The sequence below is a fragment of the Microcebus murinus genome, chromosome 16 (genome assembly GCF_040939455.1).
Source record: "Microcebus murinus isolate Inina chromosome 16, M.murinus_Inina_mat1.0, whole genome shotgun sequence".
NCBI lineage: Eukaryota > Metazoa > Chordata > Mammalia > Primates > Cheirogaleidae > Microcebus > Microcebus murinus.
The window spans coordinates 32179484-32206980 of record NC_134119.1 but is presented as its reverse complement, the minus strand read 5'-3'; the positions used below and the strand labels follow the sequence as shown (position 1 = coordinate 32206980).

The 27497-nt window shown below is 43.6% G+C and overlaps 1 protein-coding gene across 1 annotated transcript; it reads left to right on the top strand.

Moving 5' to 3' along the window:
* Positions 1-27497, top strand: EDEM2 (ER degradation enhancing alpha-mannosidase like protein 2). Its single transcript, XM_012755183.3, has 11 exons — positions 1-225; positions 456-566; positions 2354-2393; positions 3625-3730; positions 7444-7569; positions 9899-10110; positions 12340-12481; positions 15595-15719; positions 20889-21033; positions 24389-24510; positions 26927-27497. The coding sequence occupies exons 1-11, from the start codon at positions 119-121 to the stop codon at positions 27425-27427; spliced, it is 1737 nt and encodes a 578-aa protein (XP_012610637.1). The 5' UTR covers positions 1-118; the 3' UTR covers positions 27428-27497.

The window sequence follows — 27497 nt, the reverse complement described above, 5'->3', positions numbered from 1 at the left end:
ATTTCTCAGCGCGCAGGTGCAGTGGCGCGGATCCCGGAAGAACCCCCTTGCAGCTCTAAGGATGAGCGGGTGGCAGTGGTGGCTGCTGCTGCGGCGGCGGTGACAGGACAGGAGCTCTATGCCTTTCCAGCTGTTCATCCCGCTGAGCCTCCTGTGCGCGCTGCTGCCCCTTCACCATGGTGCTCCAGGTCCCGACGGCACGGCGCCCGATCCCGCCCACTACAGGTGAAGGGGGCCCGGCTCCCGCCCTTCCATAGCTGGGGAATGGGAAGCGCGGACCGGGTCCCTTCCCTTTACGTCCATCCCAGGACCCTCACCCTGACTCGCTCGGACCCCGCAGCTGGGCGCCAGGCAGATATCAGCTAGTCATTCCCACTTTCCGCCCTATTTCTTGTTCTTTCCCTTTCCTGGTTTCGTGTTCGGGCCCCATGCCTTATTTCTCGTCCCCGGCCCAGGGAGCGAGTCAAGGCCATGTTCTACCACGCCTACGACAGCTACTTGGAGAATGCCTTTCCCTTCGATGAGCTTCGACCTCTCACCTGTGACGGGCACGACACCTGGGGCAGGTAGTGCGTGTGGAGGGGCAAGGGGGGCGGCCGGGGTCTGGCGATTGGGTCCTAGGCGGGCGGGTCAGCTGGGGCTGGTAGCTTCACAGTTTCCTCACCGGTTCCGGAAAGCTCCCAGCCGAGCTCCCCCCCAATTCATGTCAGCACCCCCAGGATCCGCTCAGCCTCTCGCAGTGAAAAAAAATCCTGGGTTAGGCTGGGTGGGCTGGGCCTTTGGGCTCGGGCTCAGCCCTCAGCCTCAGGCACCAGCTGTGCGGACCTAGGCAAATTTCTGGAGTAGTAAGATATCGTGGAAGGGCTCAAGAGTCAGAAGACCCAACCCCTTCCTTTAATAGTGGGCAAACAGGTTCAGGAGGGGGTGTGGCATTCCCAAAACTTCACAGCTTTGTGTTCTCTGTGACTGAAACACTCTCTCCCCATTATCTTCATATCACTGGCTGCTGCTTGTCACTCACAGCTCAGTATGTCATTTCCTCAGCATTGGCTTCCCTAACCACCCACCCCTTTTAAGTTACTCTCACAAGTCACCTGTTTTATTTTCTTTGTATCACTTCTCACTCTGATACTATCATTTTCACTTATCTGCTGGTTTATTTTTCTCATTTCCACTAAAATAAAATGTCTGAAAGCTGGAATTCTCTGTCTTGTTCCTTGCTGAGTGAAGAATCATTGCATTAGCTGAAGCTGACATTGATTGGACACTGTGCTAAGCATTTTACTATGTCATGTGGTTTGATTCTCTTAACACCCCTGAGAGTTAAGTGACATTATCCCTGTTTCACAAATGAGTATGCTAAGGACTGGCGAAGTTAAGTAAACTTAGAACTTGTGCTGGTTTTTCTGTTTTAGTTTGGAAAAAAGTATCTACAAATGGCAAATTCAAGCAGTACAAAATCATATAAAATAAAGTAAATGTCTCCCATACCCAAGAACTCCAACCATTCACTCTTCTGTGTATCTTTCCAGAAATATTCTCAGTTTATACCATTATACATATAGATGTGTATATGTATACCTTTTTAGAATTAATTTCTTAAAGGTATAATTACATATAATGAAATACACTCATTTTAAGTGTATAGTAACCACCATCACAATCAAGATATGGAACACTTCTGTCACCCTAAAAAGTTCCCTTGTGTCCCTCTATAGTTAATACCTCCACCACCACTGGCCCTAACAGCTGCTAATCTGCTTTCTGTCAGTACATATGTCTCTTTCTGTAATACAGATAGAGACATACTGTGTCACCTATTCTGCACCTTGTCTTTTTCACATAACAACATAATTTAAATATCTTTCCATCAGCACATAGAACTCTGGTTAACAATCCTTTTGATAACTTTATAGTTTTACGCTGTTTTTACCTCAGTTACTCTTCAATGTGTGGATCTTTCCAGCCTTTTGCTGTTCTAAGCAATAACGCTATAAGCATTCTCAAACTACTCTGTGCACTGTGGGGTAAATTCCTAGATGTGGAATTGCTAAAAACCCTGTGCTCTTAGCTACAATCTTGTATTGCCTGCCATAGCAGAGAAGAATGCCAAAGAATACAGGTGATGTGTTTGATTACAATTGAGCTATGTCAGCCCAGCCTCCCAGGTGCATTAAGTGGGTCAGAGGATCCTGGTGATTTTTGCTATGGCTTCTCTGTTGTGACTGTCAGTGGAACAGGCAGACGCATCACTGTGCCTCCCTTAGTTTTGAGGGAATTCTGATCTGGGGCAGCCCTAATATCTGGTGTTTGGTTTGCTTACTAAGCAGCTGGGATTTCTGTCCTTTTACAGTTTTTCTCTGACTCTAATTGATGCCTTGGACACCTTGCTGGTAAGTATCTTGTCTATTCCTTTTCCTCTCCACCATTGTATAACTGACATCCTTCCTCTTCTGGCAGCTTGACTGTGGGTGAAAAATGAATTCCTCTCCTAGGACTTTTATTTCCATCTCTCGATTCTGAAGCATCAGGCTGGTTGCCCAGCTAGATAGGGGGAAATGATGAATTCCAACATACTCAGGTTCATTTATTTAGCAAACATTTATAGAGGACCTGGTAAGTACAGAGAACTGTGACAGGCTTATATAACTGTGGGGAATACAGAGACTCTGACATCCTCTTGTTTTCAGAGGCTTACATTCTAGTGGCCAAGTTCTTTGATAACTACAGGGGTGATTGTGGGAGAAGGGTAATTCCTCAAGGGAAAATTGGTTGTTATTATTGGAAGAAAGGTATGAAGATTGTATTTGGCTGATGATTTAAACAAAGAGGGTTTATTTTATTTCTCAAGTAAAAGAAAGTCTGGAGGTGATTTCTACAATTGAGTCAGCTACTCAACTATGCCATCAGCCTCTTTGTAGCTTTACATTCTATTGTCATTAGAGTTTTGGCTTTTACTCTCATGCTTAGTACCTCATGGTCTAATGTAGCTGCCACAGCTCCAGAGATTGAATCTGCATTCAAGGCAGAAAGACTGAGACAGTAAAAGCCGTATCAGCTGGGTTTGGCCCTTTTTATTATGAAAACAGAAGTTTTCCAAGAAGTACCCCCAGTAGGCCTCTCAAGGGTCAGAACTGACTGGGTAACATAATTACTTCTAGCAACAAAGGAAGCTGAGAAAACAAGCATCTGCCTTTCCATTCTCTATGCTGGGGGCTATAGGGGTAAAGAAGGTTGGGAATAAATCAGTGTTGGGCCAACCAACCTGTAATATTTTCACAAGGTTAAATATGACAAGAGAGGGTTAAAACAACTGATATCCATTACAGATGCCTAACTGAGACTTCCTTGTGGAATCTGCATTCTGTATATTGTATCCATTTAAATGGATACAGAATGACTTTTGAACTGGTATGGAAGAATTTACTTAACCAGTCTTTTCACATTGGGCCTAAGGGTGATGTCTAGCTCTCAGTGTTTTCATAGTCTGTCACCAATCCTCAGACAGTAACTGGAGGTCTCAAGTTGAATAAGTGAGGGCCACACCAGCATAGGATCCCAGACTTTGAATCCAGCATCTTTAGTTCCGGAGAAAGCTCATTGTCAGGTCTCTTTTCCTTCTAGATTTTGGGAAATGTCTCAGAATTCCAAAGAGTGGTTGAAGTGCTCCAGGACAACGTGGACTTTGATATTGATGTGAACGCCTCTGTGTTTGAAACCAACATTCGAGGTAAGGGCTGCCCTCTCGGTCATTTGGAAGGAAAAAAGTATAAAGTTGCCTCTGTATAAACCAAGAGGTGGTGTATGGGATCTTGTGAACCCTGCCAGGGCACTTGGCTAAAACCTGTGATTAACAGAGCTCTTCTTTCCTTCCGAAGGGTAGGGTGGGGAGGTCCCAGGATCCCCCATCGGTTTCAGACATGAAGATGAGCAGCGGACAGAGAAGAGACCAGAAAGAAATATGCTAGGATTGCTTACATATTTAACATTTATTTGGTGTTAGGCATACAGCTGTGAACAAGAAAGATGTAATTCCTGCCTTCTTGGGACTTACTATCTATCCAATAGAATTTTCTGCAATGATGGAAATATTTTATATTTGTATTGAACAGTATAGTAGCCACTGACCACATGGGCTATTGAGCATTTGAAATGTATCTACTGCAACAGAGGAATTGAATTTTTAAATTTCATTTAATTTTAATGATTTTAAATTTTAATAGTCTGATGTTGTTGGTGATTATTGTATTGGACAGTGCAAGTCTAGGGCATTACATTTCCAAACATGGCTGCCCATAAGAACCACTTTGAGACTTTTGAAAAATTCAAATGTCCAGACTCCACCCTAAACTTAATGGATTGAGATCTCCAGGTTGGGTCCTAGAATTAATATTTTTAGCAGACTTTCAAAGATTCTTGTGAAGCTACCACAGTCCTTATTTGCAGTAAATCTCTAGGCCAGGGGTCCTCAAACTTTTTAAACAGGGGGCCAGTTTACTGTCCCTCAGACCATTGGAGGGCTGGACTATAGTTCAAAAAAAACATATGAACAAATTCCTATGCACACTGCACATATCTTATTTTGAAGTCAAAAAACAAACGGGCAAAAACACCCACATGTGGCCCGCGGGCCATAGTTTGAAGACGCCTGCTCTAGGCCACTGGCTTTACAGCAGCTGTCACCTCTGGATGGCAGAGTTCTGTTTTCCCCCCTTATTTTGTATGTTTTCTGCAAAGAAACTTATATTCCAGATATACATAAAAGTTTTAAAAAGAGAAGAGAGCAGAGGGGCATGCAGTTGCTGTGTCTCACAATTTCTGAGTCCAATTTGTTATCTGTAATTGAAAGTTATCCTAATACCTTCATTTCTGATATGAACAGAATTTATACCAGCTTTCTTTTGATTGATGTTTGCCCAGGGTATCTTTTTCTACCCTTTTACTTTCAATCTTTTTGTAGTTTTATGATTAGATATATATTTTATAAATAGCATATTATATTTTGTTTATCCATTCTGGCAATCTTTTCTTCTAACTGAAGGATTTAATCCATTTACATTTATTGTAATTACTGATATATGTGCATTCATTTCTATAGTGTTACTTGTGCTATATATCCCATCTTCTCTATTTTCCTTTTTTTCTGTCCTTAAACTTTTTATATAGTTTTCCTAGCAAACTTAACAAACATAATTTATTAAAGTCAAAATTTAATGAAAATCTTTGTTTTCCTGAATAATATAAAACCTGGCTCTGAGGACATCCTGACCTATGTGTTACAGTTATATATTTTAGTTCTTTGTTTTAAATCCTCCATACATTATAATTGTTATTCTATACAGTTGGAAGTTTTAGATTTACACAAGTATTTACCACTTTTTTGACTATATTCTGGTGTCTCAGCCCTTCTCTCTCAAGTATTTGCTTTAGAATTTCCTTTAGTGCAGGTGTGTTCTTGTCAAACTTTTTCAGCTTTTGTTTACACAAAAGTGTCTTTATCTTACCTCCTTTGTTTGACTTTGGGAAGATATTTTTGCTGGGCATATGGTTCTAGGTTGATGGTTATTTTCTCTTATTACATTGAAAAATTTTTCTATTGTCTTCTGGTTTCATTGTTAAGAAGTACTCTATCAATTTGATTGTTATTTCTTTGTAGATAATCTGTTGTTTTCCTTTTCACTCTGACTGCCCCCTTCTTTAAAAATCTTTTTATAATAGAAAACTTCAAACAAACACAAAAGTAGAGAAAATAATATAATGAGCTAGATATACATATCACCCAGCTTTAATGATCATTATTACATGGACTCTGGCTGCTTTTGAGACCTTTTTTTCTTTGATGTTCTGCTATTTTACCATGATGTGTCTAAATGTGCATTTCTTTTTATTATCTTGCTCAGGATTCTTGGGTCTGAGGTTGGTATCATTCCTTAATTTGAGAAAGTTCTTAACTATTTGCTCTCTACATACTGCCTTTCCCCCATTTTCTCCCTCTTCTCTTTTTGGAATTCCAACTGGATATACGTTATACCTATTCACTATATCCTCTAAATCTCTTTAAAAATATTTTGTCTCTTTGTGTTGCATTTTGGAAATTTTTTTTGATCTGTCTTCAAATCTACTCCTCTCGTCAGCTGTATCTTATCTGCTATTAAACCTATCCATGTAATTTTTAATTTCAATGACTATATTTTTCATTTTTAGGAATACTACTTGGTTCTTTTATAAATATGCTTGGTCATTTTTATAATTTCTTGCTACTTATATATTTCAACCTCTTTTATTTCTTTAACATATTACACATTATTATTTTCTATTCTGATAATTTTAATACCTGAAGTTTTAATAGATCTTGTTCTTCTCTCATTTCTGCTGGCTCTTACTCATAATGCTTTGTTTCTTTGTATGTTTTGTGGTTTTTTTTTTTTATCTGTATGTTCATTTCCTAGTCTTTATCTGTGAAATTGATTGAGGCCTAGATTGAAGATGAGTTCTTCCAGATACATTTTTTGTTTACTTCTGCCACATGGCTGGAAGCACACTACCTACCAAAACCCACGTTATGCTAAAGGTTCAAGGTTTTCTAGACCATCCTGTTAGTATGCATTCAGACAGTAAAACTTAATGAATACCAGCTTGTAGTTACTAATTCTCAGGAGGAAATGTTTTTCTTCCCTTTATTTGGCACCATTTGAGGCATGCAGTTTTCCCTACTGTACACTAGGGGCAGTGTGCAGAGTTTATTCTTAATTCATCCTTACACAGAGTATGTAATTCTTTTCCAACTTTATGTAAGAACCTTCTTTCAAACTCGTACTTGGGGCAGGTCCTGCCTTTGTCTCCTGCTCTCCCTCTGCCAGGAAGAGGGGAAGACTGAAACTCAAGTTCACCATTTGTCTTCATTGAGAGGGCCATTCAGGATATCTTATTTAGCTGTATTTCCAGATACAAAACCTTTGTGTCTTTTTATAAGTTTTAAATATTGCATAATAAATTGCAATAGATAAATTAGTAAAATGAAGGTAATAGCCACTCTTCCCTCCTGCCCCTAGGTGTGATAGGTGATTGGGAGACAGAATGACAAAGTAAATGAAAGTGGGCTTTGGATCAGACAGACCTAGCCCTACCACCTACTAGAAGGGTGAGCCAGAGCAAGTCACTTTACTTCCTAAACCTCACTATCTGCATCTGAGGAGGAGTTAGTAGTACCTTGTGCTTGGATCATAGTAGGAACTTAAAAAAAATAGCCATTATTGTGATCCATCAAAAGAAAAACTGTAAACTTGACACTGTACAGATATGTGGGATTAAGGGACTCTTCTTTCGCTAGGTGGCTCTTGCTCCTTCCCAGTGAGCATCCCCAACAGAGTGTTGAGGTTTAATTTGCACAAGGGAAAAACCGGTCGTTGGGACTATGACAGTTGCTTTTTGTACCATCTGCAGTGGTAGGAGGACTCCTGTCTGCTCATCTGCTGTCGAAGAAGGCTGGGGTGGAAGTGGAGGCTGGATGGCCCTGTTCCGGACCTCTCCTGAGGATGGCGGAGGAGGCAGCCCGAAAACTCCTCCCAGGTAAGACCTACACAGAGATGGGGGAGAGACAAAGTCCAGTAGGTCTTGCTTCCCTGGCTGGGGATGAGAGTGGGAATGCTGAATTAGTTCCTTGTATTTCTCACCCAAATACTTGGCGTTTCTACCCCTAGGTACCTAATCAAGAGAGTTCTGGGCATTTTAAGGGCCTTCTGGGGCCATGGCCTACCTAGGAGGGATGAGCTGACCTAATTATTGTTTGCAGGGGCAGGATATGGGCCAGCCTGGCGGTAGAAGGCCCTTGCCCTTATTTTGAATGAGCCCTTTTGTCCCCTCTCAGGCCCACACACTGCTGGAATAACAGGGACCCAGGGAAGAGGCTTGGTTTGAGCATTAGGAGCCCTGGATGCTAGACTTGGCTCTGCCAGCCAAAAATCTCGACGAAGCCACTTTTCCTCTTTACAGTCAAGTTTCTCCATCCATCATATGGGAGTCATAATTTCCACCTCCCTACCATGTTGGGTTTTGAGGAAGCTAAAATGAGGTAAAAAGGAGAAATTGCTTAGCGAACCTCAAATACTATTGAAACGAGAGGGCCGCAGGCCACGCCTGGGTGTTTTTGTTGAGAGGGGCAGTAACTCCAGGCTCAGTAGCATCAGTTGGACACTGTGTTCTCTGCAGGGTGTGGCGGAGGCTCTGGGGGCTTTCATACCCAAACACGTCACTGTGTGCTTTCCACCACCCTCCCGGCCCTCTCACGTATTTATCCCGTCATGTGACACTTGCTTCTTGTCCTTGGGGGAAGCCGAGGACAGCGAGTGAGCTGCTTCAGGTCTCGCTCATGGCTTGAGGCTTGAGTGTCTCCTTGCAAACATCATGTCCTGTATGACTCATCCCTAGTGGAAACTCTGCCTAGTTGCTCCTTCTCTCATTTATTTTATTTTATTTTTTTTTTGTCATTTAAGAAAAGTCAAAAAATAGGATTTTATTACTCCCCCTTTTTTTTAATACTGCCTGACTTTTCTGAAATATTCCTTAGAGCCCTTCTTGGTTGTGATTTGCATTCTCCTTGCTTGCCACTCGCCGGTGCCTGCCAAAGAGCAAGTTTCTTGTCTCTAGTGGACAAAGTTGCTGGACCCTGTGGTTTTGGAAGTTTGGACAAACTTTATTCACAATTTGGTGACGCACAGGATCCTCCAGAGTTGTTTGACCTTTTGGCCTAGAGAGGAAATCTCTGCCCCTGGCTGGCTGTCCAGTTCTTGTCTTGAATCAGAAGGCAGGAGGGTGGGGTGGGCAGAACACTGGGCAGGGGTTCAGGGTGGCCTCAAGGAAGGCGTTCCCATCCCAGCTCCGTTTGACTTTCTCTGTGTGGCCTTTGGCTGAATCATTTCTTTTTTTTTTTTTTTTTTTTTTTTGAGACAGAGTCTCGCTTTGTTGCCCAGGCTACTAGAGTGAGTGCCATGGCGTCAGCCTAGCTCACAGCAACCTCAAACTCCTGGTCTCAAGCAATACTCCTGTCTCAGCCTCCCAAGTAGCTGGGACTACAGGCATGTGCCACCATGCCCGGCTAATTTTTTTTCCTATATATATTAGTTGGCCAATTAATTTCTTTCTATTTATAGTAGAGACAGGGTCTTGCTCTTGTTCAGGCTGGTTTCGAACTCCTGACCTCGAGCAATCCGCCTGCCTTGGCCTCCCAGAGTGCTAGGATTACAGGCATGAGCCACCGCGCCCAGCCTGAATCATTTCTTTACAGGCATGATTTTCCCTACCTGTAAATCGAGGGTTGGGCTATATCATGGGATTAGTGGTTTATGTCCTATTTTGTTTTTCTCTTTTAAATAACTTAGCCGCTCAACTCGATGTTTAAATCAGGGATCTCAGCCTGGCTCCTCTGGGAGTGTTTAGGGTCTGCAGATAAGTTTCATCTGGCCACAATGGTGTTTTAAAAAACCTGTGAATGGCTTCACATGGGGCACGCTCTCATGGGTGTGCCACAGGCCTCACCATTCCTTGAGCTTACAAGCAGCCTGCTTCACACGAAGTTACCTGCCTGCCCTCCAAAGGCATGGTGTAAAAGAAGTAGAGGTAGCTAAAGTGAGTGTGTGTGCAGTGTGACGAGCTGGAGCACAGCCTACTCCTTGACCCCTCATCACATGCAGGAGCCTGAGGGCTATGCGAGTAGCGTTTGACAGCATCTGAGTTAGGTGGCTGCTCCAGGGATGACATTTATCCTTCTCTGGCTCAGACTCTAGCAGATCACCCAGGAGAAGAGAGAAGTGCTGGCAAAGGTCTCAGGCTTTGGGGTCTGTATCAAAACTATTCCTACTTCCCTGCTCCTGTCTAGGGTCATAATTTTTTGATTGTTCAGCTTTTCAGACCCCCACTGGCATGCCATATGGAACGGTGAACTTGCTTCACGGTGTGAACCCGGGAGAGACGCCTGTCACATGTACGGCAGGGATTGGGACCTTCATTGTGGAATTTGCCACCCTGAGCAGCCTCACTGGTGACCCCGTGTTTGAAGACGTGGCCAGAGTGGCCCTGACACGCCTCTGGGAGAGCCGATCAGATATTGGGCTGGTAGGTCGGCTACCGCCCTTCCCGTTTGAGTCAAGTTTGCCACCTTGGTCCCCGCCTACGAGGCCCCGGGCTCTGAGCAAGAAGTTGCAATTGAGCCAAGGGAGTCTTAGGGTGACCTTGAGAGTGGTCCAGGATTTGGGCTGAGGACACTAAAAGCAGACCAAGGCCCCAACTCAAGTTTGGCACAAAGGGAAAGAGAACAGGAGAACACATTTTCTGGGAGGGATTAGGGGCTGTGTTAAGCTTTGGCCCGTTGAGATTCTCTGATTTCTAGGGAGGGGGTCTTATATGTTGTGCCCTTGACTCTGACTCACGTAGTGACCTTAGGTCGTCAGCTCATCTGGCTTTCATTTTTAGTGTTTGTCTATATTGGTAAAACTGTGTTTCCAGTTCTGAGAGAGAGAGAATGGATAGTCCTTGGAAAAGTGATTCCTGGCCAGTTAAGTTAGGGGAATACTATATATGATATTCTTTTTTTGGAGAGTTACAATGAACATGAGCATTTCATTTGAAAGTCTCAATAAAAGAAAAAATTAAGAAAAAAACAATAAGCATGAGCAGAATAAAGGTTATGAAATGCTATAGTAAAGACATCGATTTAACTTTGCTTAGCTCAGTATTTCCCAAACTTACGTGACCCCAGAATTTCCCTTTCTTCTCCAATACCTGTGACCTGAGGAAATTGAACACACTTTGGACCAGATGATTTCTAAGATTGGCTTCAGCTCGTAAGCAGGGTAATCCAATGAAACTAACAGTAGTTGAGCCAAAGCTATCCAGGAAATAACACTGGAGTTAGTCAAAACTAGATTCAAGCCCTGGCCTTGTTACATCGAAACTGTGTGACTCTGAGCAAGTCACTCAACCTCTCTGGTTCAGTTTCATTAGCAATAACATCAATGCATTAATACGTACTTTGCTGAGTCATTATGACTGATGAAGACTGTGTTTGAAAGTGATTAAGGTCCTGACACATTTTATGCAAAGTCTGGCACTAATTCAACTTAAAAAGTAAAGCTTATGGGAGGAATCCTTGCAGATTCCTTAAGAAGGTGCCACTCTGGAGAACTATAGTAACTCACACAGGTTTTCCTCCAGCACTGGAACCAGAGTTGACTCTGTTAGTGCCCTGCCCATATCCTCTCAACCTTTATTGTTTCCATGCAACTGGCCCCTCTTCCAATTGCCGTCACCTGTGCCTCTTTGCCTGTGGGCCTCCTCTGGTGCCTGGAGCCTTCTTGGTCTGCTTGCCTTTGGCTGGAAGTCAGGACTTAAGGCTACCCACCAGCAGTTGTCAACCAGTGACAGATACTGATGGGAGTTTGTGGGTAAACATTGCAGTTCCCCACCCCTTGGGTGGGATCATTTCCAGGCTCATGGTCTACACTGAATCCCAGCACTCCCCAGCAGGATTGAACTCAGTTCCCACAGTGGATACTGACTTGATCAGACACCTGTTATGAACTGACTCCCCTTTCCTTCCTCACTTTCCCCCTCCTACAATGGTGTTTCTAGGAACTCACCTTCCAAATCAACTACTTTCAGTCTTCCTTGCTGAGGGTGTTAACACAGAACAGTGAGCTATTGCTTTGAGTACCAGATGAAGTTACCAGCTTCCATGAGGGTCTAAGTTACGTGAAACTTAGACCTCTTCATTTAAATCTTTAAAATTTATTTTAAAAAGGCTTTACAGTCACATGGTTCAAAAGTCAAAGGATACATAAAAAGGACTCAGTGACATTGGCAAAGTCCGCTTTGGCCCCTGGCCCCCAGCTAGCCAGTTCCTCTTGTTAGAAGCAACCGCTCTATCAGTGTCTTGGGCATCCTTCCTGAGTTAATTTATGGAAATATGTAAAGTTTGTCTTGTTTCTTTAGATACTGAAATCACATGCTGAGAGGTCTGAGACAGATTGTCAGAACAGCAAGTTCTCATCTCCCATCTCACACTCACGCTAGGCAGGGCATAAACACTCCAAATCATTTTTCCTTTTCATTTTTTGCCCAGCGTGTATAATTAAGTCCTCATAAATGTGCATGAGTGCATGTCTACCCCACAGATGCATAGAAAGGCTGGCCATGATCCGGCCTGGTCCTCTCTCTCCCATCACCTGCAGGATTCCCAAGAAGCACTGGCGAGCCTACTTTGCATCTCACCGGGTAGTCAGGGTGGTGAGTAAGATCCTTCTTTGGCCTTGGGCCCTCCCTGGGAACAATGTCTCTTTCTTGTAGGTCGGCAACCACATTGATGTGCTCACTGGCAAGTGGGTGGCCCAGGACGCAGGCATCGGGGCTGGTGTGGACTCCTACTTTGAGTACCTGGTGAAAGGAGCCATCCTGCTTCAGGATAAGAAGCTCATGGCTATGTTCCTAGGTAAAAAGGGCGGGGTTGGGGGGCTTTCCCATGAGTTTTGCTGTTAATGTGTAGTTTGTTTATGAACTTTCGATGGCTCCCAATTATCTACAGAATCAATTCTGAATTCTGCATTCAAAGCCATTATGGACATACACTGCCCGATTGCTGCCTGCTGTACATCTGTCTTCCCACAGGAGACTCCGTGGGTGTGGCTCTGGATTTCTTATCTCCTGGCCCTTCCACATGGTGTTTTCTTTGCCTGTGATACCTTTTTTTCCTGTTTTCCTGTGTCCAAACTCTATTCACCCTTCAAAGCCCCATTAAATGTCACCATGCCCAGGAAGCAGCTTGATCCTTCCTCAGAATTTAGAGCCTTCAGCATCTTTCCTGCAGTCAGCTGTCATCAACAGTTACAGCTTTACCAAATGAGTGCAGGATCCATGCCTCGTTCATCCTTGTGTTTCCCACAGTGCTTTGCCCGAGGTAGGGACTAGAGTAATGCTTGTCGGAGAAACGCATCTTACCCCCCAGGCCCTTAGACTCTAGCAAGACTGAGGAGTTGCTGGGCACCAAATGTGACTGTTGTTATGGCTACAGTAGTCCCCCTTATCTACAGTGTCACTTTCCATGGTTTCAGTTACCTGCAGGCAACCAAGGGCCAAAAATAACTGAGTATAGTCCAATGAGATATTTCGAGAGAGACCACATCCACATAACTTTTATCACAGTATATTGTTATATAATTGTTCTATTTTATTATTAGCTGTTGTTGTTAATCTCTTACTATGCCTAATTTATGCATTAAACTTTATCACAGGTATGTATATACAGGAAAAGACAGTACAGTCATGTGTCACCTAACGATAGGGATACATTCTGAGAAAAGGAGTGTCAGGTGATTTTGTTGTTGTGTGAATGTCACAGAGTGTGCTTACACAAACCTAGATGGCATAGCCTGCTACTACACACCTGGGCTGTATCCTATGGTTCCTACCTACAGACCTGTACAGCGTGTATTGTACTGAATACTGTTGGCAGTTGTAACACGATGATAAGTATTTTTATGTCTAGACATATCTAATCATAGAAAAGGGACAGTAAAAATATGATATAAAAGATAAAAAATGGTACACCTATATAGGGCACTTACCACAAATGAGGTTTGCAGGACTGGAAGTTGCTCTGGGCGAGTCAGTGAGTGAGTGGTGAGTGAATGTGAATGCCTAGGACATTACTGTACATTCCTGTAGCCTTTGTAAACCCTGCACACCGAGGCTATACTAAATTTATTAAAAAGTATTTTTCTTTCTTTCCTAATAAATTAACCTTAGCTTACTGTAACTTTTTTACTTTACACACGGTTTAGTTTTTTTTAAAACTTTTTGACTCTTGTAATAACACTTAGCTTAAAGCACAAACACATTGTATAGCTATACAAAAACATTTTCTTTATACTCTTATTCTGTAAGCCTTTTTCTATTTAAATTTTTTATTTTTTTACCTTTTGAACTTTTTTGTTAAAAAGTAAGACACAAATACACACATCAGCCTAGGCCTACACAGGGTCGGAGGCTCATCAGTATCACTGTCTTTCACCTCCACCTCTTAGCCCACTGGAAGGTCTTCAGGGGCGTGCACAGAGCTGTCCTCCCCTATGATAACAATGCTTCTTCTGGAATACTCCAAAATAACAATAAAAAGTCTTGGGCCGGGTGTGGTGGCTCATGCCTAGGAGTGCCTAGCACTCTGGGAGGCCGAGGCGGACAGATTGCTCCAGGTCAGGAGTTTGAAACCAGCCTGAGCAAGAGTGAGACCCCGTCTCTACTATAAATAGAAAGAAATTAATTGCCCAACTGATATATATAGAAAAAATTAGCCAGGCATGGTGGTGCATGCCTGTAGTCCCAGCTACTGGGGAGGCTGAGGCAAGAGGATCGCTTGAGCCCAGGAGTTTGAGGTTGCTGTGAGCTAGGCTGACGCCACGGCACTCACTCTAGCCTGGGCAACAGAGCGAGGCTCTGTCTCAAAAATAAATAAAATAAAATAAAATAAAATAAAATAAAAAGTCTTGTGTAGTAAAAAAAAAAAAAACCCATAAACTAATAATATAGCTTTCCATTATCATTATCCAGTATTACATACTGTACATAATCATATATGCTATACTTTTATATGATTGGCAGGGCAGTAGGTTTGTTTACACTAGCGTCACCACAGACGCGTGAGTAACAAACTGTGCTCTGAAATTACAACAGCTATGATGTCACTAGGCATAGAATTTTTCAGCTCGGTTATAATCATATAGGACCATCTTCACCTGTGCAGTTTCTTGTTGACCAACATGTTATGTGGTGCACGACAGTATACATGGCGTTCAGTACTAATCAGGGTTTCAGACATCCACTGGGGGTCTTGGAATATATCCCCTGAGAATAGGAGGACTACTGTGCTACTCATTAATTCAACAAATATTTATTTAATACCACTGATGCACCAAACACTGTGTTTCATTTAATCCTTACAACACTATGTAAGATTATCTTATTTATTTGCATGTGTGTTTTGTACTTTGTTCATTCACGTAATATTTTTTGTGCATATTTATTATGTATTGTCCTAGTGTTGGGGATTCTGGAATAAACTAAACAAAGTCCCTGCCCTCATGGATTTACAATCTAGGGAAGAGGTATGAAGTATAAATTCCAGTTCCTACTAGAATGTAAGCTTTATGAGGGCTAGATTTTGTTTTGTTTACCACCTCCTAGGTGCCTGGCACCTAGTAGGGGCTCAGCAAACATTTGTTGAATAAATAAATAACTGAACAATCCCACAAGAGATATAATAGTAGTTTTCCCATTTGACAGATAACAGGACTGAGGCTTAGGGGGAAAAACTTGCTCGGGGTCACAGCTAGCAAATTGTAAAGCCAGGAATGGAATTTGGGCCTGGAAGTTTGATTATAGAACCCATGCTCCTTTCGTCTGCTTGCCTCATTGCATCCTAGTCTGCTTTGAGGCTAGGGCCATCACAGGATGATCTTTCAAAAGTGTAAGTCTTTGCTTCTGTGGTCAAGGCTTGCCTTTTGTCTCCCTGATCATTCACGTGTGCATTATTCTATCTCTCTACTGCAGAGTATAACAAAGCCATTCGGAATTACACCCGCTTTGATGACTGGTACCTGTGGGTGCAGATGTACAAGGGGACTGTTTCCATGCCAGTCTTCCAGTCCTTGGAGGCCTACTGGCCTGGTCTTCAGGTAGGGAAGATCAAAGAGGGTGACTATTTTTCTATGGAACTGACAAAGCAAGCTCATTCTGATGTACAAGTCAAATATGGTACTTTAGTTGTTTGAGTACTTTTTTTGGAGGGGGTGGATTGGGGATGGGAGAGAGACCTAGAGTGAATTAGGTAGATTTAAGATTCTGCCAAACTAGGCTGGGCACAGTAGTACGTGCCTGTTGTCCCAGCTACTTGGGAGGCTGAGGCAGGAGTATCACTTGAGCCCAGAAGTTTGAAGTTGCAGTGAGCTATGATGACGCCACTATACTGTAGCTGGAGTGACAGAGTGAGTGAGACTCTGTCTTAAAAAAAAAAAAAGATTCAGATTCTGCCATACTAGGCTGCGCATGGTGGCTCACACCTGTAATCCTAGCACTTTGGGAGGCCGAGGTGGGTGGATAGCTCTAGGTCAGGAGTTCAAAACCAGGCTGAGCAAGAGTAAGACCCCATCTCTACTAAAAATAGAAAGAAATTAATTGGCCAACTAAAAATATATAGAAAAAATTAGCTGGGCATGGTGGTGCATGCCTGTAGTCCCAGCTACTTGGGGAGGCTGAGGCAGAAGGATCGCTTGAGCCCAGGAGTTTGAGGTTGTTGTGAGCTAGGCTGATGCCACGGCACTCTAGCTGGGGCAACAGAGTGAGACTCTGTGTCAAAAAAAAAACAGATTCTGCCTAACTGAATTTTCCAAGGGGAGCTTTAAAGTTTCAGGAACTGAGCTTCCAGTTTGCCATGGTATATTGTACTGCTTAAAATAAAGCATCTTTCCAGGCTAGGCAGCCCTGGCAACAGCTGTTTCTCTACTGTGCATCTGTCCAGTCTCATTCTTAACAGCGGGTGTGAAGAAGGTGGTAAGTGGCCCGGGCTACTCTGCCGCCATCGTTACTTTTCCATTACATGATCTGTCTAAAAGAGTTGGAGCTGGAAGGGATCTTAGAGCCTGTCTCATCTGCCCTCTAGGTGTTCCAAAATATTACATGAACCAAAATGTTTTTATAATCTAGGTGCTTTTTCTTTAATTTTAAGAAAAGGTAATAGCATGTGGTAGAAATTTTCAAAGCAAAGAAAGGAATACGGTGAAAAGTAAATCTTGAGCCCCCACCCTCTGACCCTCTTCTTAGTCCAGCCCCTGTATATCTGTTTTCTGTATATCAGTTTTCGGTCTATCCTTCCAGAACACCAATAAATATTAATATAATAAATATGTATATATTGATATCCCCATTTTTTCTTTTTTCTTTTTCTTTTTTTTTTTGAGGCAGAGTCTTGCTCTGTTGCCCAGGCTAGAGTGAGTGCCGTGGCATCAGCCTAGCTCACAGCAACCTCAAACTCCTGGGCTCAAGTGATCCTCCTGTCTCAGCCTCCCGAGTAGCTGGGACTACAGGCACGTGCCACCATGCCTGGCTAATTTTTTCTAGCTATATTAGTTGGCCAATTAATTTCTTTCTATTTATAGTAGAGATGGGGTCTCACTCTTGCTCAGGCTGGTTTCGAACTCCTGACCTTGAGCAATCCTCCCACCTCGGCCTCCCAGAGTGCTAGGATTACAGGCGTGAGCCACCTCGCCCTGCCCCATTTTTTCTTTACTTAGATAGGAACATATTCTTTGGCACCTTTTTCTTCACTGAATATATCTTGAAGATTATTCGTTATTTATACTGTACATATAGATCAGTTTTACTTTTTATTTTTTATTTTTTGAGACAGGGTCTCACTCTGTAGCCCAGGGCTAGAGTGCGATGGTGTCATCATAGCTCACTACAACCTCAAACTCCTGACCTCAAGGAATCCTCCCGCCTCTGCCTCCCAGACTGCTAGGATAATAGGCATGAGCCAGCACACCCGGCCTTGTACAACCCCGTCATATAATAGAACCGATCATACCCTGACCCTGCTTAATTCCATTTCTATGCATGTTCCCCAAGAAAGTAATTCAAGAGGGAAAGATGCAACTTATATACAGATTTCCCTGTGGCAAAGTTGATGACAAAGAAAAACTAGAAATGATCCAAATGTCTAATAACACAGTAACAAATAAATGATTGTATTTTGATGGAGTGGATTGTTAGATAACTTGAATTTAAAAATGAACTAAGGCTAGGCACAGTGGCTCATGCAGGTAATCCTAGCACTATGGGAGGCCAAGGCGGGAGGATCACTTGAGATCAGGAGTTCAAGACCAGCCTGAGCAAGGGTGAGACCCCCCATCTCTACAAAAAATAGAAAAATTAGCCAGGGGTGGTGGCATGCACCTGTAGTCCTAGCTACTCAGGAGGCTGAGGCAGAAGGAGTCCTTGAGCTTGGGAGTTTGAGCTTCTAATAAGCTATGATAATGTTACTGCACTCTAGCCCGGGTGACAGGTCTAAAAATAAATAAATAGAACTAATGTGTAAAGTCCTTTGTTACATGAAGAAGTAGTGAACAAGAATGGAGGCAACATGAAGGAATGAAGATTGGTATTGGACTATAGTGAATTAGGAGTGGTAATTAAATTTTTTAAAAATTTGATTAAGTAGACTTAACAACAAAAAATACCCCTTAAATACCCATTACTGTAAATACATATGCATTACAACTCTATAAAATTTTGGATTTGTATATTAAAGAACAGAAGACAACAAAGTCATATAGTAAATGTCTGCTAGTATAAGATTAAGAAGATATTTATCTTTTTATTCCTGTATGTTTTTTAAAAATATATGTAACTTGGCCAGGCGCAGTGACTCACGCCTGTAATCCTAGCACTCTGGGAGGCTGAGGCTGGTGGATCACTCAAGGTCAGGAGTTCGAAACCAGCCTGAGCAAGTGCGAGACCCCATCTCTACTAAAAATAGAAAGAAATTAATTGGCCAACTAAAAATATATAGAAAAAATTAGTCGGGCATGGTGGCGCATGCCTGTAGTCTCAGCTACTTGGGAGGCTGAGGCAGAAGGATTGCTTGAGCCCAGGAGTTTGAGGTTGCTGTGAGCTAGGCTGACGCCACAGCACTCACTCTAGCCTGGGCAACAAAATGAGACTCTGTCTCAAAAAAAAAAAACCATATATATATACATCTTGAAATAAACATTGGAATAGTAGATATCAGAGCTATTATATCTGGGTGGTAGGGTTAAAGGGGGCTTTTTTATGCCCTTATTTTCCAAATTTCCTAAAATAAAAAAATAAAGAAAGAGGGTTTGATAATGAAAGTTTCCATCACAGTTTGTCTGGAGTTTGTGTGCTTTGTGCATGGCACTTTTTCTGTTTTTCCTAGGGCTCCTGGGTTATTTCCCTGTGAAGTTATAACAACACTAATAGCTAATATTTATTAAACATCTACTCAGTGCCTGGTAGTTGTCTGACACACAAAGGTGATACATCAATTAAATTCATAAGATGAAAGAACAATTTACCAGACACTTTATGTGGAATCATCACAACATGCTGAGATGAATGTTGTTTAATAGGAGGCTTAAAGATGTTAAGAAAGAAGGAGGCTTAAAGATGTTAAATTGGTTCATTCATGGACTCAGCAAATATTTGAATGCCTTCTGGGTCCCAGGCCCTGGCCTCAGGAAGTTTATAGGAGACACAAAGAAAAATGTAAACAAACAAATACGTAAAATAATACACTGCAGTGCAGGAAACAAATAAGAGGCTGACATAGAGAAATTGGATGGGGACTACTTTAGACAGGTGTTCAGGGGAGGCCTCTCGGAAGTGGTGATACTTAAGCTGATTCTTGAAAGGTAAAGAGTTGGGGCTTCTTGGCTGTTTCAGGCAGAGGAAACAGCATGTGTAAAGGCCCTGAGGCAGGAAAGAGGTGGGTGCTTATCAGAAATAAAGAAAGCAGTGTGTCCACAGACCAGGGAAGGAAAAGCCCCATCGCTGGAAGGTCAACAGGGACCAGCTTGTGCAGGGCTGTGAGGGCCGTGGCGAGGCATTGGGACTTCATGCTAAGCCCGTGCGGAGCCCCTGGGGTTTGGTGTGTGTAGCAAGACAGTGACTCTGGCTGCCTCAGGGAGGTCCAAGAGGACGCATGGTGGGACCAGCGAGGAGGCCTCTGAAGTCATCCCAATGGGAGATTCTGGTGACCAGGTGGCGGCTCTGGAGATAAAGAGAGAAAAGTCTTGATGATGTGGAGATGGAATTAGCAGCAGTAGCTGATGGAATGGATGTGGGGGACAAGGGAGGAGTCAAGAATGATGACCGGGTTTTTGGCCAGAGTAACTGGGTGGACAGTGGTGCCATTTACCAAGAAGGGAGAGCCATCAGAGTAGGGGGGCAACTTTGTGGGAAAATGAGGGAATCAAGAATTTTGTGTGGGAAATGTCAAGCTTGTTCTATCCGTGAGATTTCCAGCGGGATGTCAAGGTCAGTTGTTTCCCCATGAGCTCATATTTTGTAGTGATGGCTACTTAGCAACAGCTAGTAAGATTATAAATGCATATATCCTCTGACCCAGCAATCCTAATTCTGACAATTTTTACTCTTTGCATATGTTCGAAGTGACATATGTACGGGATTATTTATTGTAGCATTGATTGTTGGAACCAAGCCAAATAACTATTAATAGGGAACTGATTAAATTATGGTCTGAGCAATGGAGTATAATGCAACTGCATAAATAGAAAGAGGGAGCTCTCTGTGTACTTAGGTAAAAAAATAGGATATATTGTTAAATGCATAAAGGAAACTGCAAAACAGCCTATTTAATAGGCTATTTTTAGTGCAGGGAAAATAATATATATTCATTTTTGCTTATATTTGCATAAAGAAACTCTGAAAGATTATACAAGAAACTAATGAAAATAGTTATCTGTTGGGCGGGAATGAGACTTAGCATTGTCAGCCTTTACCCTATTCTTACAATTTTGAACTGGCTGGCTAAATTCAAAAACTGTTAGTAGCTAACATTGACTGTGAAGGTCCAGAGATACAATTTCTGTTCCTTCCAACAAGGTATGAGGTAGGTTTTGTATTTGACATTTTATAGATGAGGCTCAGAGAAGGTAAGTATCTGGCATAGGGCCATGGAGTTAGTAAAGGCAGACCAGGGTCTAATTGAGGGTTTCTTGGCTCCAAAGGCTTTGTCTCTTCCCTGAGGTGTTTGTGGGTTTTTATGCCTGGTGTCTGCCTGCCTGACAGCCACTTCTCTCCCACAGAGCCTGATAGGAGACATTGACAATGCCATGAGGACCTTCCTCAACTACTACACCGTATGGAAGCAGTTTGGAGGGCTTCCGGAATTCTACAACATTCCTCAGGGATACACAGTGGAGAAGCGAGAGGGCTACCCACTTCGGCCAGGTGAGCAGCGTCTCGGGCGCTCCACCAGAGCACACCAGGCTCTGGTTCTTCAAACCCCAGACCCTCGCGTCTCTACAAGGCTCTGTGCTCCACTACTGCTCACGAGTCCATTTTTTCCATCTGATCCTTCCTGGGGCTCTGGATTTTCCTGCAAGGAATTCATTATATTAGATATAGAAACTGAGGTCAAGTGGGTGAAATGGCTTGCCCAAGGCTGTCGCGTGCAAGAGCTGGGACTGGAATCTGGGTCTCCTAACTGCATCGTAGGCTATATCAAATTGGGAAATGAGAGAGGAGAGTCAGGTTGACTCCAGAGCTCCTGCCATCGGGCTTTCAGAAGTATGAGCAAACTTCCTAAGTCCGTGGGTAAGAGAAATTATGCTTCTCTAGTGTGGGATGTTAGAACTTTGGGATGGACCTTTGGAATCAGTCTCATCCACCTCCCTGTTTGCAGCTTAGAATCAAGAAAGGGGTGACACACTAGCTATTGTCAGAAGTTCCTTTCCAACTCTTGTGTCCTCTGATTCACTTCAGGAAAGTTGAAAGTTGTGAGGAGGACAAGGGGGAAGGAAGCTTAGTCAGCACATACAGTCATCCCCTGCCCCAAAATAGGTCAGGGTACCATTGTCTTAGACACTTCCCACCTTCTCACCTGAATTGCCCTTTGGCTGTGGGACAGGCCTTCTTTGTGGCTTCTGCCCATCCTGCCATCCGGTACCCCGTTTCCTTCCTCCTCTAGCCAGAGTGATTATTCTAGGAATCGTGGAGGGGAACAGGAGAGGGAGTAAAACAGCAAGCATAGAGAGCTAATTAGTGACTATGACTCCTTAGAGGCTGCTGTTCTTGGCAGTTCCCGTGCATTTGTTCTCATGGTACTTTTGTTTAAAGAGAAACTCTGAGAAGGTATCATATCTAGTGTTACCAGTAGATAAAATGAAGATCCGAGTTTCAGACTAAATGTAAGACATAGGCTTGCACAATCTCAGGATTAGAGGAAAACTGAGAAGGCTTCTAATTGAAATCCTCCTGTACTAGCTCTCTCAGGTGGTTGCCTAGTCTGTGCTTAGTTACCACCAGTGACAGGGAGATTGCTACTTACAGAGGCAACCTCTTCCATTGGCAGGACAGGCTGGCAGGAAGGCACTAGTGGCAAGTAAGGCACCACCGTCAGGAATCCGGGAGGGCATTAGTGCAGCCACCCTTCCTATCCCAAAACAATAGAACAGGACACAAGGTACTACTCTGCCACTGGATTGGCCAGTGCCTTATACATTAGCACATGTCACTGGTCAGCAGAGTTGGAGCACAGAGCTTAGCCTAAGGCCCCCTGAGGAGCTGGGTGAGGTGGTGTGTGTCTGGAGCCCTAGCTGCTCAGGAGGCTGAGGCAGGAGTATTGCTTCAGCCCAGGAGTTCAAGACTGTAGTGAGCTATGATGACGCCACTGCATTCCAGCCTGGGTGACAGAGTGAGACCCTGTCTCTAAAAGACAAAAAGGTTTCTGAGGGCCTTTACTTCCTCCTAAGTCCAAATCTAAATCTTGAGCAGTCAGCTTCCTCTAGAGAGTTGGCCAGACATACAGAAAAGTAAAATAGTAACTTGTATAATTAAGAGGCCTATGTGTGGGGAAGAGAAAGAAGATGGCTGGCCCTGCAGCACTGACCCCACCAGCTGCTAGAAGCAGAAGTGGGGGCCTCCCACGAGTGCACTGTCTTTTCCGCCTTTGAACACACACAGTGTGTGGCCATCTGCCAGTAAGTGTGCCCCAGGCTGCATCTTAGGACATGAGCAGTTAGATCAGCCGTTGTCCAGAGGCCTGTGGGCTGAGGGAGGGGGAAGTAGGAGAGAATTAAGGAAGTAGGCAGAGACTTTTGCTTTGAAGTCAGAACTGGAATTTGCAGTAATAAGTCAGAAGGGAGAGAAGTGCTGACCAAAGCCAGGAGGAAACAGTATAGGAGAAGTTCTGTGGGAGATGTTGACACAGGGAGGGAAGAAGATTCTTCCCCTTCTGAGAAAAGATGGGTGAAGAAGTCGAAACGCACATTGAGCTGTAGCTTCCACCCACTGTGAGGCCACCTCAGTCAACTCTTTCTTTCCCATAACAGTTCTTTAGGTATTTGAAAGCAATGAGCACACTTCCCTGCCTTCCTTATCTCCAGAATAAATATTCTCATCCGGACCCACTCCCATTTGCTAATACTCATCTTTAGATAAGGCCACGTCAGAACATCAGATTCCAGTCGTGGCATAAAATAGGGTAAGACATCACCTGATTGTGGGCACAGGGCACAGATGACTGCATGTTCATCAGGTTCAGGGTTGGTTCTCCGATATCTTAACCTCCATCTTCTTGTCCATTCCCATCTCAAAAAGAGCCTTTTCATGACAGGTTCATACTCTTTTCTTTTCTTTTCTTTTCTTTTCTTTTCTTTTCTTTTCTTTTCTTTTCTTTTCTTTTCTTTTCTTTTCTTTTCCTTTCCTTTCTTTTCTTTTCCTTTCTTTTCTTTTCTTTTCTTTTTTGAGACAGAGTCTTGCTTTTTTTTTTTGCCCAGGCTAGAGTGAGTGCTATGGTGTCAGCCTAGCTCACAGCAACCTTAAACTCCTGGGCTCAAGCGATCCTCCTGCCTCAGCCTCCGAGTAGCTGGGACTACAGGCATGCGCCACCATGCCTGGCTAATTTTTTTCTATATATATTAGTTGGCCAATTAATTTCTTTCTATTTATAGTAGAGATGGGGTCTCGCTCTTGCTCAGGTTGGTTTCGAACTCCTGAGCTCAAACGATCCGCCTGCCTTGGCCTTCCAGAGAGCTAGGATTACAGGTGTGAGCCACCGTGCCCGGCCCATACTCTTCTTTTTAAGTTTTAGGATTAAGTTAGACTGTGGGTGACAGAAAAAATTAGTAGCTTAATTAAGATAGAAATTTATTTCTCTCTCATGTTCTGGGCTTATATGGCTGTCCGTGGTGTCCTTAATCCCACTCGGCTACGGGGAGTAGTTGTGAGTCTAGGCAGCCATGAGCATGGCTGAAGTTAGGGACGTTGCTACTAAGAGGGAGGAGGGAATAGATGTTGGGAAATAGGCAGTAGCCTCTGCCACCTTCTCTGTCCCGGAGCCTGGCCGTCCTTCTCTTCCTTTGGGTGGGAGTCCCTGGTCAGCCTTAAAGCTGGTCTCCACTGAGCTTCAGGTTTGGGGGCATTGGCTTTGAAAACTCTGCATTGGATGAACTATCCCATCCTCCTCCTTGTTGGGACCCTGTGGACAAGGTATTATGGAGAGGAATCCCTCACTCCCCCAAGTGGGCCCCAAGCCATCCCTGCACAGCCACTGGGTGAGGAGGGTCTGCTTTGGACTTTGCAGAACTCATTGAGAGCGCGATGTACCTCTACCGGGCCACAGGGGATCCCACCCTCTTAGAACTTGGAAGAGATGCTGTGGAATCCATTGAAAAAATCAGCAAGGTGGAGTGCGGATTTGCGACAGTAAGTATTTCCATGGGCCCAAGAATTGGAAAGTGCTGCTTCCAATTTTCCAATTCTTCCCTTGCTGCTAAAGAGCCTTATCAATGGGGAGCTTTGGGAATTCTGGAATATAGCACCAGAGGGGACCTTGGAGATGTACATAACCCCTTTATTTTGTATTTGGGGGAACTAAAGAACAAACCTGGGGCTCCTTAACACAACAGTGCTGCTGGTCTCACAGGTGTTTACTGAATGTCCTTCACATGCCAGGTGCCACACTAGGCCCCAGAGTTATAGTCATGAAGAAAGCCCAAGCCCCTGCTCTCATGGAGCTTACACTTTAGTAGCAAAAGTGATGAACTTGTATCTGGGAGACAGAAAGGCTGGCGTGGCCAGAGTGGAGGAAGCAGGAGGAAAGGGGGAACAGATAAAGTCCCAAAGATAGGCAGGAGCTAGACCATGTAGGGCTTCGTGTAAGCCATGTTGGAGTTGGGATTTCATTCTGCTGGGAATGAGAAGCCTTGGTAGGATTTATAGCAGAGCAGTGACATGATCTGATTTGTACTTTAGAAAGATCACTCTGGCTGCTCTGTGGAGAATGGATTGAAAGGGTCAAGGGTAAGAGGCAGTCAGTACAGTGGCTCATGCCTGTAATCCCAGCACTTTGGGAGGATGAGGCAGGAGGATCACTTAAGGCCAAGAGTTCAAGACCAACCCAGACAACATAGCAAGACCCTGTCTCTACAAAGAAAAAAAAAAGGAAAACGGTTGAGAGCCACCTCACCACCTTATAGGACCCCAAGCAGGCAAGATACAAATAAACAACCATATAGACACATAAAAAACAGATGTATAAGAAAAATAGTCTGCACTGGGTGCGGTGGCTCAGGCCTCTAATCCTAGCACTCTGGGAGGCCAAGGTGGGAGGATCTCTTGAGGTCAGCAGTTCAAGACCTGCCTGAGCAAGAGTGAGACCTGGGCTCTACTAAAAATAGAAGAATTAGCTGGTCATAGTGGCACGCACCTCAGCTACTCAGGAGGCTAAGGCAGGAGGATTGCTTGAGTCCAAGAGTTTGAGGTTGCAATGAGCTATCCTGATACCACTGTACTCTAGATGGGGTGACAGAGCAAAACTCTTTCTCAAAACAAAGACAAAAACAAAACAAAACAAAAACAAAAAACTCAGAAAATAGTCTGGAAGAAAACGCCCTGAAAAGCCTATAGAGTTTGTGTTAGGGCATGAGAGTTTTCAAAAAACAAAAAATTGCTTTTGCAACATTTTGTAATGTATGTATAATATATATTAAAATGTAGATAAAATTTAGATATATATTTTTGAAGAGAAGACATCTATATATGTAGGGGAAAAATAAAGCAATGATGTTTTGGTTTTAAATATGTTGTATTCTGTGAAAAGCCCATTGGGGCCTTCTTAGGAATGCTAGACTTATTTCCACAAAAATGAAGCCCTTTGAAGGTCTTCCAAAGTGAATTATGGGAATAGGCGCCTGACATTTGCCAAACAGGGCAAGAGAGTAATAATTCTGATACGTCAAATCCATATTTGAGTCATGTTTTTTGGGTAACATAGATGTCCACTGAGAATTAGTTTTCTTTAAAAATGTATTGCTAATTTTGAGAAGCTAGAACAAATGTTTGTAGCAAGTAGTCTTGCTCATCCATGCCTGTATACTCAGTTGAAATTTTCTAAATAAGACTCCTTATTAGCTGTTTGCAATAGCAAAAACTTGGTGACCACATTAATGCCCATCCAGGGAGGATTAGCTAAGTCAATGATGATACATTTCTACAATGAGAACCTCTGCCACCATTAGAAGGTATGATTAAGTCTATAGATACAGATAAGAGATTGTCACTCATGTAGGAAGGGCCGAAGGGACCTTTCTGATGAGACAGCATTTGAGCAGAGATCTGCAGGAAGAGAGGGAGAAAGCTATCAGGATGTCTGGGGGAAGGTTGCTCCAGGCCAAAAGAAGAATAAATACAAGGAACCTGGGGTGGGACGGTATGTGTTGACTCAGGAAACAGAGGGGCACATGTCCAGAGTTGCAAGGGGAAGGATTAGAGGGGTGAGAGATGAGGGTTGGATCTGGTAGTCTATGGTAAGGACTTGTGCTTTTAGCCTGTGTGAGATGGGGTGTCAACAGGGAGTTTTGAGTAAAGAAGTGACAGGTGAGACATATGGTATAAACATACTGTAGGGTTATGGATGGAAGCTGGAAGCCCAGTTGGAAGCTGTCATGATAATCAAGGTGAGATGATGGCTTGGAACAGAATGCAGCTCTGAAAAGTTAAATGATTTGCCCAAAGGTCCTCAATTGCTTGGTGGCAAAGTAGGAATTAGAATGGGCGTCAGCTGACCCTTACTCCCAAACTGCGACGCTGTTCTGACTCGCTTCCTTCTCCCACGTGGCAGATCAAAGATCTGCGAGACCACAAGCTGGACAACCGCATGGAGTCGTTCTTCCTGGCCGAGACTGTGAAATACCTCTACCTGCTGTTCGATCCGACCAACTTCATCCACAACAATGGCTCCACCTTTGACACGGTGATCACCCCCTATGGGGAGTGCATCCTGGGGGCTGGGGGGTACATCTTCAACACGGAAGCTCACCCCATCGACCCCGCCGCCCTGCACTGTTGCCAGAGGCTGAAGGAAGAGCAGTGGGAAGTGGAAGGCTTGATGAGGGAATTCTACTCTCTCAAACAGAACAGGTCGAGATTTCAGAAAAAGACTGTGAGTTCGGGGTCATGGGAACCCCCAGCGGGGCCAGGAACATTCTTCTCACATGAAAACTATGACAAGGTGAGGGAGAAGAAGCCTGCCAAGCAGAAAGTCCCACTTCTCAGCTGCCCTAGCCAGCCCTTCACCTCTAAGTTGGCATTACTGGGACAGGTTTTCCTAGACTCCTCGTAACCACTGGATGATTTTGTATTTTTATTTTTTTGAGACTAAACTATAAGAATAAATCTGCTTTTGGCTATCA

Coding starts and splice junctions, on each gene's coding strand:
- EDEM2 (XM_012755183.3), top strand. CDS start 119: ATGCCTTTCCAGCTGTTCATCCCGCTGAGCCTCCTGTGCGCGCTGCTG. Junction 10,111..12,339: donor GCCGATCAGATATTGGGCTG/GTAGGTCGGCTA, acceptor TCTTTCTTGTAG/GTCGGCAACCACATTGATGT. Junction 21,034..24,388: donor GGGCTACCCACTTCGGCCAG/GTGAGCAGCGTC, acceptor TGGACTTTGCAG/AACTCATTGAGAGCGCGATG.